At 35.8% G+C, this 17363-nt stretch overlaps 1 protein-coding gene across 1 annotated transcript in view; it reads left to right on the top strand.

Moving 5' to 3' along the window:
* ERP44 (endoplasmic reticulum protein 44) overlaps positions 1 to 17363 on the top strand; it is a 72344-nt gene that overhangs the window by 35178 nt on the left and 19803 nt on the right. Inside the window, exons 5-7 of the mRNA XM_006185241.3 lie at positions 13258 to 13442; positions 14668 to 14783; positions 17154 to 17211. Coding sequence (XP_006185303.2) covers positions 13258 to 13442; positions 14668 to 14783; positions 17154 to 17211 — 359 coding nt within the window. The remainder of the gene's footprint in view (positions 1 to 13257; positions 13443 to 14667; positions 14784 to 17153; positions 17212 to 17363) is intronic.

Raw genomic sequence — 17363 nt, 5'->3', positions numbered from 1 at the left:
CTGCCTCTTGGATTATGCTTGTCCCAGTGGTGCTTTCTCTATGAAAATCCTCATGGTTTTCTGTACACATGACAGATTTCTCCAGCTTGGACTAGTTTGCTTGCAGTGGGGTTTCCTCCTGAGTGCTGCCATTACCCTTGAACTTAACGCTCTCATGGCACCAAACCCTTGGCACTAGGTGGTTCTGCTTCATTGGGTCTTAGTTGTCTCACCGATTGCAATGTCACTTCTTCAAAGGCGGGAACTACTTTCTTTTCTTTGTTTTTAATGCTCCCTTTTAAGTGGAGACCAAAGAAGTCTAATCTCTGAATTTCAAACATCTGATAGTTTCTGGGAGACAAAGATTCCTCATTGAAAGCTTGTTGCATAGAATTATTGGTAAGTTGGCCTGAATACAGAACACTCCCATTCTGCAAATTTCCTGTCCTTTACACTTCACCTAACAGATAGAATGTGTGTGTGTGTGTGTGTGTGTACGTGCTACTTTTCATTTTGCAGTTGAGGAAATGGAAATCGTGTCATACAGCTTAATGTCTAGTCACCACAGGCTTAGAATCCAGATCTCCTGACCAGATTCCTTCACAGACTTGCTTGTTTTCTATTCAATTCAACAAACATTTTGGGGATTTTCTGGTAAAGCCCTGTGCTAGGCAGAAGTGGCTAACAGCAGAGCATTTCCAAATCTTCTGAGCCACACCCCACATTTCTTTCTGCTGAGGTTCCCAACTGGATAGGATGAAGGGGGCAGTAGAAGTTGTCAGTGCAAGCATGGACTGCATTTCCACACTGCTTTCTGGATCTTTCCTCCCACCTTTCACTGGCAGAGAACAGGATGTTTTTGGTGTGGGCTTTTATTCAAATCTTTCTATTCTTTATGTATTTAATTAGATACTACAGTGCAGACAGTAGCCCCTACTTTCACTGAATTTGGGCTAGAAAAATCTGAAATTATGCTCTCAAGCTTGCAGTCATTGGGAAGAAAAAGTAACTATTCTTGAACCATAAATATCATTTATTCTCCTTCTAAACAGATTAACATTAGCAGGGGACATTTGAGATAAATATGACATCATTTCTAGTAATCAGGTTCTCTAATCATAGTTAAGATTTTTTTGATCTACCAGAGAGATGTACAGAATTAGTTTTTTATTAATGAAGCTTATGTCTGAGACATTGTGTATTCTCCCTAAATATTTTTTCTCTGTTAATTGTTCACTTTTTAAAAGTGACATTATGAAATCCTTATTGATGCTTTGTTCATATTTTCCACTCTCTCTTTAGAGCTGGTATGACAGACTGTACTTTGGGTAACCCCTTACATGCTGGTTGAATTGTGGAGATTTTGGACTAGAAGGACTTTAAGAGTCCTGTGATCTGGAGATAAATGCCTGTTAGGCAGATAGTTCTTTGGTTGGATTTACTTTTTTTTTTTTTAAAGAGGTTGATTGAAATATAATTGACATATAATAAACTGCACAAGCTTGAATTATACAATTTAATGTTTTGACACATGTATGAACCTGTGAAACCATGATCACAGTCAAGATATCATCATATCTGTCATCCCCAAAATTTTGCTTGTGCTCCTTTGTGGTCCCTCTCTCCCCTCATCAATCCTCAGGGGACCATGGGACTGCTTTCTGTTAAAATGTAATTACATATATGTGGTCTTATTGTTTGTTATTACCGTTTCTTTTTTTCTTTTTCTTTTTTTTAAATTGAAGTACAGTCAGTTTCCAATGTTGTGTTAGTTTCTGGTGTGCAGCCTAGTGATTCAGTTACACACATATATATATATATTCCTTTTCATATTCTTTTTTGTTATCTGTTATTATAAGATGTTGAATGTCGTTCCCTGTGCTATGCAGTAGGACCTTGTTGTTTATCTATTTTTTATATTATTATTATTGTTTCTATACTGTGTGGCCCAACCCTCTACTAAGATAGAATCCTTTGTTCTTTGTTGTACTAGAGGCCTACTGCTTACTAAGTCATATACCGTTGGGCAAGTTACTTTAAAAAAAATCACTGAACTTGATTCAGGATTCATGTATGTGTGTGTGGTGAGAAAGAGAAACGTGGTAACCAAATGCAGGAAAATGTTAAGTCCAGGTGAGGGCGTACAGGTGCTCATTATATTACTTTTCATCTTTTCTGTAGGTTTGAAAGTCTTCAAAATAGAAAGTTGGTATAAAAAGGCACTGAACCTGTAATTTGTCTTTGTTTAAGAAAAGAGCAGGGAAGAGGGCCTTGTTGCATTAGAGTTTTTGTGAAAATATGTGTGGAAGAAGCTTGAAATCTGTACTGTACAAGTGTACTGTGATACTGTTGATTGTAATTTCTGTTTATTTTCACTATGATAGATGACCTTCAACATGATCATTGAATTTTAAAAGAATTTCCTTGAATGGACTTTTACTGGCATTTTGAGGAATACTTAGAGCCCTGGTTTTTTCTGTGGCTGTTTCGATTTTTCAGTGAAAACCCCCTGTGATGAGCAGGGATGGCAGTTGAAGCCATTTTGTTGGCCGTGAACTGCCTTCTCTCATACGTTGCTGTCTCCTGGACAGTAGCATCTCTGCCTTACCACCAGGTACTGTGGGAGGTAGATGTGCCCTTTGTGAATATTCTCTCATTACCAAGTAGAATTTCTGCTGGTAACACGAAGATAGCTTAATGTTCAGAAACAGAATAAATCCCATCAGTAGCTAAAATAGGGAAAACCAGCCTATCCCATCAATAAGTGCAAAAGACTTCATGTAACCCAACAGAGGTTCTTGGAAGAAATTAATGTGGCAAAATGAATGAGCCTTCCTTTGCTTGCATTGAATTTTTTAAATCTTTAAAGACTGTATGTTGCTTCTTAATATTTTGTAAGCTCAAATTGAGCTGAATTTAGTTGTGAAAACTGTCTATCTTGGCCACAAATCTTGATATTGTCTTGCATTTGGGAATTTCTGCCAATGCAGTTTTTTTTCTTTATCAGCCCTGATAAAGAATTGAGGATGTGGTGAGACCATAAAGTGAAGAAACAAACAAAATAATTATATATCAATATAAAAATGTAGTTGCACTAATTTTCGTAAAACATTCCAAGTGAGTATTTTCAAAGGAGTCCCTGTGGGAGACAATGCAGGTACTCATTACTTAGAACGCAGTGGGAATTCTTTGGCAGTTGTCCTCCACGCCAGTTTACTAGTTGGTCAGGGAAACCCATCTCAGTACATAATTGTAGGGTTGCCGCCTGCGTTTCCTTCTGTCTCCTTCTTCCACCAGCCCCATCCCATGGAGTGCCTTCTTCCCTTCCTTTATCTCACTTCTCTGTATGCCCTTCCTAGGACTCTCTTTGTTGAAAGGTTCTGGTAAGCGGGCTGAGAACTTGGAATTGGAGAAGGGAAGAGGCAAGAGTGGATATAACGGGATAGTTTCACTCAGTTAGCCCTTGTGTTTCTGTATATGAGCTGGATGCACCTGCTTTGATCCCCCTGCCCTACTTACCCCCCCCCCAAAAGAGTTGGGAACTGTAGGAAATAATTTTAAACTCAGGCTGATGCTGGAGTGACATCGGGAAGCTTCCGACTATTTAAGCTTAGATATAATTCTTGAAATTCCAGTGTAAAGCTTGTAGCTTGAATAACCCTCATCTAGTGGTAAAATGTAGTTTGCCTCCTAAGCCCCTAACTTCTCCATTTGTTGTATTTAATGTAGGGAACAGACAAAGTAGAAGAGAAGTAGAGGAAGAGAAAAAGGAAAAGGCAGTCAGGGTAGTTAAAGAAACAGAATCAAGAGACACATTGAGGAACAGCCTCTTCCCACCACCCAGAGGGCATTTATGTCCTGTGATGGCCCTGAGTCCCCACTTATCCTGCAGAGGACCAGGTTGCATATTTGTCACAGATCTGACAGTTGCCCTTTTAGTTTCTCCCATCTGGAGCGCCCATAAAGGAATTGCTGCATCTCTGGTGAAGATACATTTATTGTTGGATTATTATAGAGGGTTTCTTTTATTCTGTTCTTAGGGAATCCAAACTTGCACATCTTTTTGGTACATTACATGTATTATACATTAAGAGTTTTAAGAATTTCATTTAAGATTTTAGTCTGTGGAAACAATTAGAAGTAGCAGCAGCAGTGGTAGTAATGCTAATAATAATGATAAAATGTAGGCTCTGTAAGAGCAGGGACCTTGTTTTGTTTTGTTTTGTTTTTAACCCCTTTATCCTTAGCACTGGATTGGTACCAAATAATAGGTGTTCATTTATAGTTGTTGACTAGATGGATGGATAAACAGTAGCCAGCATTTATGAACTGTTAGTTTTGTAGGTACTATATTAAGTGCTTTAAATAGGTTATCTCATTATCTCTCAACAATATGATAAAGTATTTTTTACAGTATTGCATCACATCTTACATCACTGGTTATAAGGCGTACTTATCTATAACTGAAAAAAAAAACAGAAAAATTGCACTATAACGCAGTGCTTTCATATCACTTAGGGTCTTTATGTCTGTCATAAGAACTATTTTATTTAATTTAATTTTAATTTTTTAATTGAAGTGTAGTTGATGTACAGTGTTGTGTTGGTTTCAAGTATACAGCAAAGTGATTCAGTTTTTTATATATATATATTCTTTTTCAGATTTTCCATTATAGGTTATTACAAGAAATTAAATATAGTTTATTGTGCTATACAGTAGGACCTTGGAGTTTATCTGTCTTACATATAGTAGTGTATATCTGTTAATCCCAAACTCCTAATTTATCCTCCCCCTGTCTTTCCCTCTGGTAACCATGAGTTTGTTTTTCTAAGTCTGTGAGTCTATTTCTGTTTTATAAATAAATTCCTTTGTATTATTTATTTTAGATTCCACATATAAGTGGTATCATATATTTGTCTTTCTCTATCTGACTTCACTTAGTATAATAATCTCTGTATCCATTTATGTTGCTGCAAATGGCATTCATTCTTTTTTATGGCTGAGTAGTATTCCTTTCTGTGTGTGTGTGTGTGTGTGTGTGTGTGTGTGTGTGTGTTTATATGTATGGTATACACACACATACATATCACAGCTTCTTTATCCAATCATCTGTCGATGGACACTTAGGTTGCTTCCATGTCTTGACTATTGTAAATACTGCTACTATGAACATTGGAATGCATGTATCTTTTTGAATTAGAGTTTTTGCTTTTTCCGGATATATGCACAGGAATGGGATTGCTAGATCACAGGGTAACTCTTAATAAGAACTATTTTAGAATCACTTAGATACAGATTTTTTTTTTGTCATCATCAATCTGTGTACCTGAAAAGGGAAATAAATTTGTTCAAGTAATTCTGAAACAATTTCACATTCAGAATCTGACTTTTGTGCAATCACTTTCCAATTCTGAGTCACTGATTTTTGTGTTTTCCACACAATATCATCTCCTGTGCCAGTAAGAGTTTTGGTAAAAATCTTGATTAGAGAGTGTTACTCTACTCTTTCTAGGATTTTCTTCCAAGCTGCTGATACCCATTCTGCAAATATTGATGCTGGCACTTTACTATCACTGCTAGTTAAGTAACTTCACTCAAAGTGAGCAAGATATAACCAATATGTTAATAGTGGTTTTCCCCAGTGGTGGTTGGATTACAAATGGTTCTTGTTTTCTTTTTTGTAATTGTCTTTGTTTTTCACAATTTCTGTACACACACACACACTTAAACTTACCTTTGGTTCAACTATGGATCATGATCTCATCACGATCTTATCTTATGCAGCCTCTTCCTTTGGGGAGATTTCATGACTCTCCCAGGTGGTCCTGCTGCCTTAGATTTACAAAGTCCCATCAATCTGCCCCTGGTGGGACTAGGTTCTCTGCTGACCTCCAGTGGCTAGAGGCTGTATGGCACTCAGCAAGAGACATTCATATGTTATTTACTGGTCAGTGCAGAACATTGTCTCCCTCTAGCATTTTTAGGAAAGTACTTTTTAATTGTCCTTGAATTAGGCAGCACATGCTCCTAAATACCAGTTACTCTTACCTGTCTGCCTTCCAATGCAACTTGAACCTTCCATCTTAGAAACTGAGAAGTTTTTATATAAGAGCTATACACAAATAAGGCATTAAGAATAGGAAAATAATTATAAACAATTATTGTATTAATATCAAATTTGCTAAGAGACTGGATCTTAATTATTCCCACCACAAAAAAGAAATGATAATTATGTAAAGTGATACAAGTGCTAGCTGACACTACAGTGACAATCATATTGTAATATTGCTTAATGTATTAAATCAACATGTTAAACTGATGCAATGTTATAAATCAACTATATTTCAGTAAAAAAAAAAAAAAAGGGAAGAAGAAAATATACAGTGAGGATTTCATGTGCATAAAACAGAACTTGGATGAGCAGGTTTAGTCTGAATCCTGAGTAAGCTTCTAGGCTTTGTAATTTTTCTGTTCAGGGTCTTATTTCGTTGTGGGGTTTTTGATTTTGTGTGAATTTCCACATTGTGAGGAAGCATGGTTTGGGAATGGGAAAGGGAACATAGGCAGCAGTGATCCTTATCCTAGAACCAGGAAAACCGTAAGACCTTCCTGTTGAAATTATCTGTCTCATCTGTTACCAGTCGTGGATAATCATAGCAGGGAGGGACATTGCTGAGACAAGAGCGGGAGGCAGTTTCCCCATTTGGAACCCTGCTGGGCATTAGGCAGGCGGGATGGCAGGCAGAGCCCATCAAGGGAAAGTAAGTGACCACTGAAGCAAAAGTACGTGGTAATTTTCCAATCAGCGAGCTGTTAACCTTCTGAAATTTTTAATTCCTTTGACATCCATTTTAACATTTGATCCATCCTGTTAAAAATAAAGTCTCCGTTTATTATACCTCTTAAGTCATTCTTTGTTATACTGTCAAAATGTCACATTGTAATTACCTTAAAATCACTTTTGACCAAAGCTTATGAAAAGTCACCTTTATGTCTGAGATTATTGGTCAATGTAATTTGAAGGTTTTTGCTTCTTAATAATTACAAGCCACCTCATTATACAGCATACCTGCTGCCTGATGTTGTTTGAGAATTAAGCAAGCAAGCATCTATTCCTCTAATAGTCTTTAAGTATTATTTAATCTTTTTCTATCCATAACTAGAATTTTAAGGCAACATAAAGGTAGTAATGTTTAAGTTGGTAAACAGACTCTTGTTATTTCTGCCAGGACTATTGCAGTGGCTTCCTTACTAGTCTCCCTGCTTCTCTACCACTGCCAAGGGAATATTTTTAAAGCCTGGCTCTGCTACTCAGTGACTGCTTATCACCTGTCTGGGTCCATCTCATACCCTTTCTGTCAAATCCTTTAGGGATTAAAAAAATTCCTTGGCAAATTAGGCATCAGCTAGTCTAGTTTAGCCTTATTAACATTAAATGTGCACCTAAGTTGGACGTAGAAGGATATATTTTCCCTTAATAGGGCTTGATATTACTGATTTTTAAAAAAAAAATTAAAGTTTTTGTTATTTTGCCAATAGGATGGGCAAAAGGTGTTACCTGGTAGTTTTAATTTGTAACTTCTTGATTACAGCCAAGCGTGTTTTGACATGTTCGTTGGCCGTTTGTGTTCCGTTCATAAATTGACTGGAATCTTAGCCCATTTACCTTTTTGGTGCTCCTTTTGTTATTGTTCTTTACATAATCTGAATATTAATAATTTGTCTCATGTCACCAATACCTTTCTTCCAGTTTGTCTTAAAAATCATGGTGTTCTCCAGCATCTAGTTGCTTCCTTGCCTCTGCAGCTTCAGAATCTGGCAAACGTCTTGGTTGCATGTCTGATGCTGATGCAGGCCCTTTGTATAATTAGTATCTCCTAAGCACCACAGGGCCATAAGAGATTTTATTCTGTCTTTCTAGCCCAGTCTCCAGCTTCCTGTGTCACCCCTCTACTCAGTAAATGTCCTCCGGGGACTTCCAGTGTATTTCAGGGCCCTTTCAGTCCACCATTCCAGCCCAGGCGACTGTGAATAGCTTCACTGCATTCTCGTTCTCTCTGCCCAGAGGTGTAATCCTCAGCCCTAAATCTGCACAAATTGTGGATTTAATGTCCAAGAGGAATATTGCATAGGAAACCTGTAGGAAAGGAAATGCCAGTACGTGAGCTTTTGCTTACTTACTTAGGAATGGCCCTTTCCTTTCTGGAATATCAATTCATTTAGTCTTCATTGGTTTCATGGTCTCTGGTATCTTTAAAAATGTGACTTTAAAAAAATCAGTTTTTTTTCTACTTGTCCCAGCAGGAGCAATAGATTTCTGCTGCCTACTATGGAAAGCCTTTCGTAGATGCTCTTTTGAGTTTTCTGTGACCCCAATAAGATCATCTGTAAATAATGACATTTCTAATTTCTTCTTTTCTATTGTGTTTGTGTGTGCGCGTGTGCGTATATATATATTCTTTATTTCTTTTTCTTATTACTCTAAGAACTCCAGTACAGTGTTACCTTTACTTCTTTCTTGATCTCAGCAGGACAGCTTTTAGCGTTTGACTATCAAGTTGTTTGGTATTTGTTTATTGAGGTATCCTTCATGAGATTAAGGAAGTTCCCTTCTATTCCTAATTTGACAAAAATGTTTAAGTGAGTAAATGTTGATTTTATCAAGTGTGTTTCTGCTTTTGAGAAGTAGTAGAACCTTTCTCTTTTATTCTGTTAATGTTGTGAATTATATTGCTTTTCAAACATTAAACTGACGTGCTAGACTAGGTCCAGTTTGACTGTGATGTATTCTCTTTTGCATTTAACGCTAAATTCAGTTTAATACTTTCAAGTTTTGCATCTTAAGTTCTTATCATTTCCTTCTCGGATTTGGCAGAAAGATTATGTTGATCTCATAAAATTATTTGGGAAATGTCTCCTCTTTTTGTAGTCTCTAGAATGATGTAAATAGCATTATTGGCTTCTTAAGTGTTTAGCAGAGCTTGCTGGTAAAGCTTTCTAGGAGTGGAGCTTTCTTTGTGAGAAGGCGTGGATTATGGATTTAGTTTCCTTAATGATTTTAGGACCAGTTATATTTTCTACTGTTGGTTTAGTGAGTTGTGATATTATGGAAATTCTTCCGTTCTTCCTTACTCTCCAAACGTATTGTCATAAAGTTATTGATAATATTATTATCTGAGTTAATGACTTCTGCTGTATTCCTGAAATTGTGTTTTCTCTCTTTTTTTTTTTCTAGATTATTCTCTCTATGGGTTTATCAATTTTATTAGCCTTTGCAAAGAACCAGGTTTTGGCCTTTTTGTTCTTTTGTATTGTATGTTTATTTTCCACTTTATTAATTTCTGCCTTTAACTTTTTTATTCACTTCTTCATTTTTAATTTGTTGTTCTTTTTATGACTTTTTAAGATTAATGCATATCTCTTTTTCAGCCTTTTCCCCCAAACATACCCATTTTAATGTTATAAATTTCATTCTAAGTATATGCTTTGACTGTATGCTGTAGGTTCTGATATGTATTTTCATTATCAGTTCAGAATATTTTCCAGTTTCCCGTTTATCTCTGTTTCATGGGCACATAGAAGTTACTTTATTCTCATTATGAGTTGAATCATTTGAAAGTTGTTGAGACTTTTTTGTGATTCATCATGTATTTGTTTTTTTATATGATATATATACCTGCAAAGAATGTGTATGTTGCAGTTTTGGGGTAGTGTCGCATGTATGTGTCAAATCATTCAGGTGTCTTCGTTAATTTTAATTATTATTATCAGTTGCAAAAAGAGGTGTATTAATAATCTCCCACCATGTTTGTAGATTTGTCTTTATAGTTCTGTCATTTTATACTTTATGTATTTTTAGGTTTTTGTTTGATGCATACAAATTCAGAATTGTTCCATCTGCCTGGGTAATGAACTTTTTATTGTTATGAAGGATCCTTCTTGATTTCCAGCAATGCTTTTTGCCTTAATGTGTACATATTTACTATTAATATAGCTATACAGGATATCTTTTGATTAATTTTGTATGGTACATTTTTTTCCCCATCCTTTTACTTTCAAGATTTTTGCATCCTTATGTTTAGGTGTTTATTTTATAAACAGTATACAGTTAGATTTTGTTTTCACCTTTGTCAGAAGTCACTTCCACATGTATAGGTGGGTCTGTTTCTGGACTCTGTTCTGTTGATCTATTTGTCTGTCCTCATGCCAGTATCACACTGTCTCAATTCCTGTAGGTTTACAGTAAATGTTGAGGTCCACTAGTGTCTAAGTCCTCTAATTTTGTTTATTGGGTATATTGGTCTGTAATTTTTTTATGTCTTTGTCTGGTTTTGGTATAAGGGTAATGCTGGCCTTATAGAATGAGTTGAGAAGTAATCCACTCTCTTCAATTTGCAGGAAAAGTTTGTGGAAATGGAATTACTTTTTTCCTTAAATACTTGGTAGAATTGGCCAATGAAACTCTCAGTGGAAAAACTTAGACATATATTTTTGAAAGAGAAAAACACATTGTGAGTTTTTGCTAGTAGTTTCACTTCAAATGAAATATTATAGGGTTTTTACTTAATTTCCTCAATTTTATATTTGTATCTTTATTATTATGCCGAAAATCTTGATTCTTAAAGGCATTAGCGTGATAACTCATTTGCTTTATCTATAATGTGTGTGTTTATTTCAAAATAACAATTACAGTATTAAATTTTTTTAAATCTAATTTTGTTTTACTAGTAAGCATTTCCTTTGTCCCAAGTCAAAACTATAAAACCAAGTTATAGTCAGGCAGATGTAAATTCCATTCCTGACCACTCTTTGTATTTCTTCCATTGGTGATGTTTTTTGGAGGCTGTAGGGGGTCATAGATACATATATATATTCCTACCTCTTTTCCAAGTTTCTTCTTTATACTTCTTTCACAGTCCTCTGCACCTGGCTCTTTTCACTGAACAGTGTATCTTGGAGATTGCTCCTTAGCAGCATAAGGAGATCTTTCCATTCCCTTTTACAACAGCCCATAGTACTTCATTGTTCAGGTGTACCTTACTTTATTTAACCGTTCTCCTACTGATGGATATTTGGGGGAAATAGTAACTTTTAAAAATACGTTTTTCATATTCCAGACCCTAGCATTGTAACATTGGCTGATAAAACTAACCTAATTTTAACAGCATTTTTATTAAAAACATTTTCCTTTATACATTACTGCAAAAATTCATTTTATAATGTGCTGCATTTCAGTGTGTAGTGTGCTGGGACTGAATGAGTTTTTTAGTTAGGAAGGTAAAGTTCCTTTTTATTATTTCTTTGGGCTGATTTTCTTGTAAGTAGGGTAAACCTAAGCCTTTGTGGCCTCTGCCTTATAACAAGTGCTTCTGTTTATCTTAAAAATCTTCTACTTGCTTATAAAACCACCCTTAGTCCTCAGTTTGTAGTGCCAGTTTAATCTGATTAACTCTCTGATCAGGTAAGAACCCACCATTTTACAACCCCTCAAAGGCATGTTTTCTCATTAATCTGTCAAGTTGAAAAGGGTTTACAGCTTATGTATCCACTAGTGTTCTTCAAAAAGTACCAGCTCCCAGATCAAGCAGATAAATGCCAATATTAAATACTTGTATATTAAAGTATTGATATTATTTCAGATTTCTGTGATTTGCTGAATAAAATATTCTCCTTGATCTCATTTATATATGCTCCATGGTTCTATTTGCTCATATTTGTCTTCTGTTTAAAGAATTTTAATAGTCAAGTATGATTTTCCCCTTTGTAAATCCTACATGGAGTTTAACAAAGTGTTCTGTGATCTTAATTACATAATGTTTTCTCCAAACCCCCTTCTGAGAACCCATTATCCATCCTTAACTTCTCATACACCGTTTTATCATTCTTTGATTGCTTATCTTAGAACAAAATGCAACTTTGACTTATCAATATAGTCTAAGTACTTTTACCTCTTCCTAAACAGTGTAGAGATCTTAGAATACTTAGAATCATTAGCCTTCTGCTTACCTCCTCTCCCCCAGTTTATATGTTGTTGTTGTTATGTGTTTTAATTTGTGTCAAACCCCATAAGGCATAATTATTGCTGTGTTTTGTACAGTCAGTATTCATTTAGATTTTTAAAACCTCTTTATTGAGGTATAGTTGATATACAGTAAACTGTACATATCTAAAACATACAAATTTACAAGCTTTGACCTATGTATGTATGCACCCATGAAACTGTCAGCACACGTGTGTATATACCCTCTGGTAAAGTTCCTACCTTCTAATCTCCTAGAATATTAAGATGGTCAACAGAGTTTATTGCAGTCCTGTTTATTTTGTTTTTGTTTTGCAACTACTAGAAATGGAGGTGGGCCTAGAGAATATTCATGGTTTTTTGTGCCATCATTTTAAAATTCTGCTCTCATTTTAGAACTCAGGTTTGTTTTTTTTTTTTTTAATCACCTGTTTTAAGCTTCTTATGCTCTCTCAGGTCCCCTTTGCTCTGAAAATTTTATCATTCTTATACATGTGACTAGCATGACATTTGATCTTTACCAGTGTCTAGAAACCATTGATTTCTCCTATTTGCTACCTCTTGGAAATAACAGCAGAAAAATTTAAAGGTTCTTCCATTCTGATTAAGTCTGTATCTTACAAATTGTGATTCCTAAAAATGAGATCAGCACACATTTTGACTAAGTTTTTGAGACTATAAACACCAATTTTAATGATTTGTGTGAGAATATACCCATAGGTCATAATAAAGGGATTTTTTTTAGTGTATACTGCTGAGTTTTGCTCTTAATTGTATTAGCATACTCAAAATTTGTGTATGTGGGATTATAAATTTTTCTACTAGCAGAGTATCTAATATTAGTTATCTATATACTATTATATATCTATAATAATACTTAGTAACATTTATTAAGTGTTTACTCTGTCATGCATTTGTATTATCTCATTTAGTCTTTAAAACAGCTCTATGTGGTAGAAATTATTATCCTCACATAACGGATGAGAAACTAAGGCATGGAAACTTGAGGTACCATACAAGTTCACACAGCCAGTAAATAGCTGTGGGGTTTAAACCAGGCCGTATATGTTTGGAGCCTGGCCTCTTAAGCAATACAAACTTGTCATGATTGATTTTTTTTTCTCTAACACTGAAGAAGAATTATATAAACCAAAATGTTCTCCCTAAATAATTGTAAGATTTTTGACTGGTGGGCTAATGGGCTCACCCAGACTAAGTTTGAGGGTGAAGTTAATTTTTTGTTGTTGTTCTTCTTTTAGCTGATATAGCTCAGAGATACAGGATAAGCAAATACCCAACCCTCAAATTGTTTCGGAATGGGATGATGATGAAGAGAGAATACAGGGGTCAGCGATCAGTGAAAGCACTTGCAGATTACATCAGGCAACAAAAAAGTGACCCCATTCAAGAACTGCATGACTTAGCAGAAATCACCACTCTTGATGTAAGTCATTAACTTTTGCTGGATCAAATGAACATTACCTGCTTGCTTAATGTAAACAAATTCTTAATGTAATCAAAGAATCTGCACATCTTGTAATAGTTCATTGCAATGGATTTGATATATACTTAAGTTGAAATTTTCTTGAATTCCCAAGGGAAATGCTAACGTTTTACTGTATAATAGCATAACAGGAAAGTTGTACTAATTTGAATTAATTGAGGACAAAGGGTAGCCTGAATTATGAAGAAATAGACGTTAATGGCAGGCATACACAGCCAAAGTTTCCATATTTTCCTTAGTGGAGACCCTCAGGGTGTCTGCTCTAAGTACCCCTGTATCAGCTGTTTGTATACATTTTAGTGTCCTCTGACATAGCTGCCCTTAGTAATATGCTTAACAAATCCTTTTCTTTGTACACTAAGAAGTACTTTGCTTTTTTAAAAAAATGAAAACAATTGAGTTCGGGCTTTAGATGGCCATTGCCAGGTTTGAGATTTGATTTTTACCCTACTTATAAACAAATAAATCAGAAAATTATCATTTCATGGATGCTGTCAGGAGACACAAGGCTCCTGGGTCAGAGACAAAGGATTTTCTTGCTCACATCAAGCAAACAGTGTGACATGTTTGCATTTGTTTCCTTGCCCCCAAGTCCTATGGAGGTGACACAGAGAGTCCAGACAAATCCCTGCTCATGCAGGTGGTTGTGCGACAGGGGCACTCTGGGCTCAGGGAGCTCCTGTTTCAGAGCCAGCAGTAAGGCTGCTCTTTGTCCTAAGGGAGACATGACCCCATACCTCAAGGTTGCTAACTGCACGTACAACCCTGAGAGATTGCCTGGGTAAAGAGTGGTCAGGGTCTTGTATTTTGGATATATCTAAACGTGTAGGAATGTGAGAGGTCCTTGGAGGAGTCTCTGCCAATAGTCACACGTTACAAATAGATATATTATGTTAACACATCTTAGAATTAGTCATCTTATTTAGGAAAAGACTGTCACTGATTAAACAATTATCTGTTTCTTGAAATTTTAAAAATACTAGAAGGAAATTATTAGATCGTAGTTAAGATTATTTTCAACCTAATGTAATCTTTAATAGTTTTGGACTAGGTGTTAAAAGCCAATTATGCATTTATAGTCATACTTCATTTGGAGATAACTGAACAGCAGCTGGGTAAATGAAATAACATGCTTTTTAAAATAATTACATACTTTATTTTACAGCGCAGCAAAAGAAATATCATTGGATATTTTGAGCAGAAGGACTCAGAAAACTATAGAGTTTTTGAAAGAGTAGCAAATATTTTGCATGATGATTGTGCCTTCCTTTCTGCATTTGGGTAAGTGTCTTAATTGAGTGTGTTGTGAGTGGGTCGGGGCAGCTCAGCTGCCATGTTAAATTCCTGTTGTGTGTGGTTGTTTTCTGAAGATGACCTCTCCAGAGATTATCTCAGTCCTCTTAAAGTCACGAGCAAGGCTTTACACCTATCTCTGGCCTCTTCTTAAGAGTGTGAAAGTCTGTTAATTTTCCTTTCTGTACTCTATTTAAAATGTGGGTAAGAAAGGGAAAGAATGGACAAGTTAACAACTAACTCTCATACTGTTGTTCGGCTCATTTACTAACACTGTCCTGCATCATGAAAAACGCTTATTAACTTGTGGGGTTTCCAAACTGAAACCACACACTGTCTCTCTCATTAAGAAGCATGAGTGATATCATCTTTATTCATCGCCAGCTCTCCACCAACTTCTCTTCTCCTTTCCACAGCTAACCTCCTTCCTTGTGTCCCTGTAGTCATCCATTTAAAGTCCTGTGGGCTTTGATCCATCTGTTGTCCTTGCTCTCTAGTGTTTTCAACCTGACCGTTTTCATGAACATCTTTCCTTTCCCAAAAACATGCTTCTGTCTTTCCTGTCCTGTCTCTTCTGTCTCTTGAGCTATAATCTCATCTTTCTTTTCATCCTCAAATTTTTTCAAAGATTTGTTATGCTTGGCTGCCTAGCATTTCTCATACTCTAACCAGTTAAAAACATTAACCTCCTGGAAGCCAACTTTCCCCTCCATGACCCTAATGAAACTTCTGTCCACACAGTCACATCTTCATTAACAAACCCAGTGGCCTTTTTTTAGTCTTAATCCTCTTTAGTTTCTCTGAAGGATGTGACCCTCAGCTACCCTGTCCTTTTTCTGCTATGTCTACACTTCATGTTGAATCTGCCTGGTTTTCTCCTTACCTTTCTGACTTCTCTGACTTTATTTTGTATTTTTTTCTTTCTCTTTCAAAGTAGAATCATTTTTATGGTTCTCTCCTTGACTCTTTCTTCTCATTGGAGGTTATCTCCACCATCCTTTGACATTTCACAATATTCTCTCTCTCTTTTCTTTGGCCTGTAACTGTTAGACTCAATTGTAGTACCATCCTGAGTAGATCCCAGATTTCTGGCATAGTATGTCCTCTCCATTTTGTGACCATTTTTCTTGTCTTAATACTTCTGTAGGTTTTGTATGTGTGTTTTGTTGTAAATATTATCAGTGGTTTCTGAGGATTATCATACAGAGTAAATAATGAAGGCACTTGTTCCCCCTTGCTTTTGGCAGTACTGTGCGCAGCCACGCAGCCCCCTGCTGTTCCTGACGCTGCAGGCACACATCCGCTGCAGGGCCTCTGCCCTTCCTGTCTCTGTCCGAAGTGCTTGTCTAGATATCATCTCATCAGAGGGATCTTTCCTAATAACTTTATATAAAACAGCACTACTATTGTCTAACGTGTCATTCTTTATCCACTTACTTGTCTTCATAGCACCTTTTTTGTTTGTTTGTTTTTAACCATCCAAGATAAAAGTGTCTACTTGCCTTTCCCCACCAAAATGGAAGCTCCATGAGAGCACGGGATTGTCAGTTTTGTTCACTGCTGTGTGTCAGGTGCCAAGAACACACCTGGTGTGAAGGAAGCGCACACTCAATAGTGAATGATGAATGAGTGGAACATGTTCTCTTCTTCTGTCCCACCGTTCATCAGTCTAGCCCTTACATCCTTTACGACCCTAGTCAGAAGCTGGAGATAAATCAGGGTTCCGTTAATCCGAATATAGTTTAGAGAGAGAAGTTACCCATTTTGACTTAGAGTTTGTTGCAGAATTCACTCACCAAATATTTATTCACTTATTATGTGCCTTTACCAGGCATAGGTAACAGTAAACAAATTAAAAATTACTTATTTATGGAACTATATTCTAAAGATGTAGGTTATTTCAATTCATCTATTTTTTTAAAATAGATTTTGGTTTTAAAAAGTAAAAAAGTAGAGAATGCATAGTTGAGTCTGACTTATGAGCAAATAATGTTTTTTTGATTGGTTTATGTGACCACATCAATGACCTTGATCGTCAGTTACTAGAAACGGTCTGGGGTCAAAAACAGCATTTTAGTGCCAGAATTGCCAATCTACACATAAAATACTGAGTCACAAAAACAGCTAACTACGATTTCCCTTTAAAAAAATCTGCGTCATACTAACTTTTTCCTTTAAATAAATGTTTTTATTGGTATTGCATAATTTTATAAATAGGAAAGAAGATGGACAACTATATAATTCAAATTGCTATAATTCATATGTTGCAAAACAGCTAGGCAATTCTGCTTCATTCAGGTGTATTACTGTTATTATTTTTCTTAAAAAATATTATTACTACTTCTCTCTTTCTGTTAGGGCTGTTTCAAAACCAGAACGATATAGCGGAGACAACATAATCTATAAACCACCAGGGGTAAGTTGCTATTTCTTAGTGTGTATAATTTTAAATTAATTTAAATACATATATAGTATAATCTGTAGTTTTGTATGTTAGTGTTCACAGAATCATAAAATTTTAGTATAGAAAGGAACCTTAATGTATCATTTTATGCTGATACAAACCTT

The sequence above is a fragment of the Camelus ferus genome, chromosome 4 (assembly GCF_009834535.1).
Source record: "Camelus ferus isolate YT-003-E chromosome 4, BCGSAC_Cfer_1.0, whole genome shotgun sequence".
NCBI lineage: Eukaryota > Metazoa > Chordata > Mammalia > Artiodactyla > Camelidae > Camelus > Camelus ferus.
Note: the sequence above shows the minus strand (reverse complement) of the source record. Positions and strands in the feature narration are given on the sequence as shown.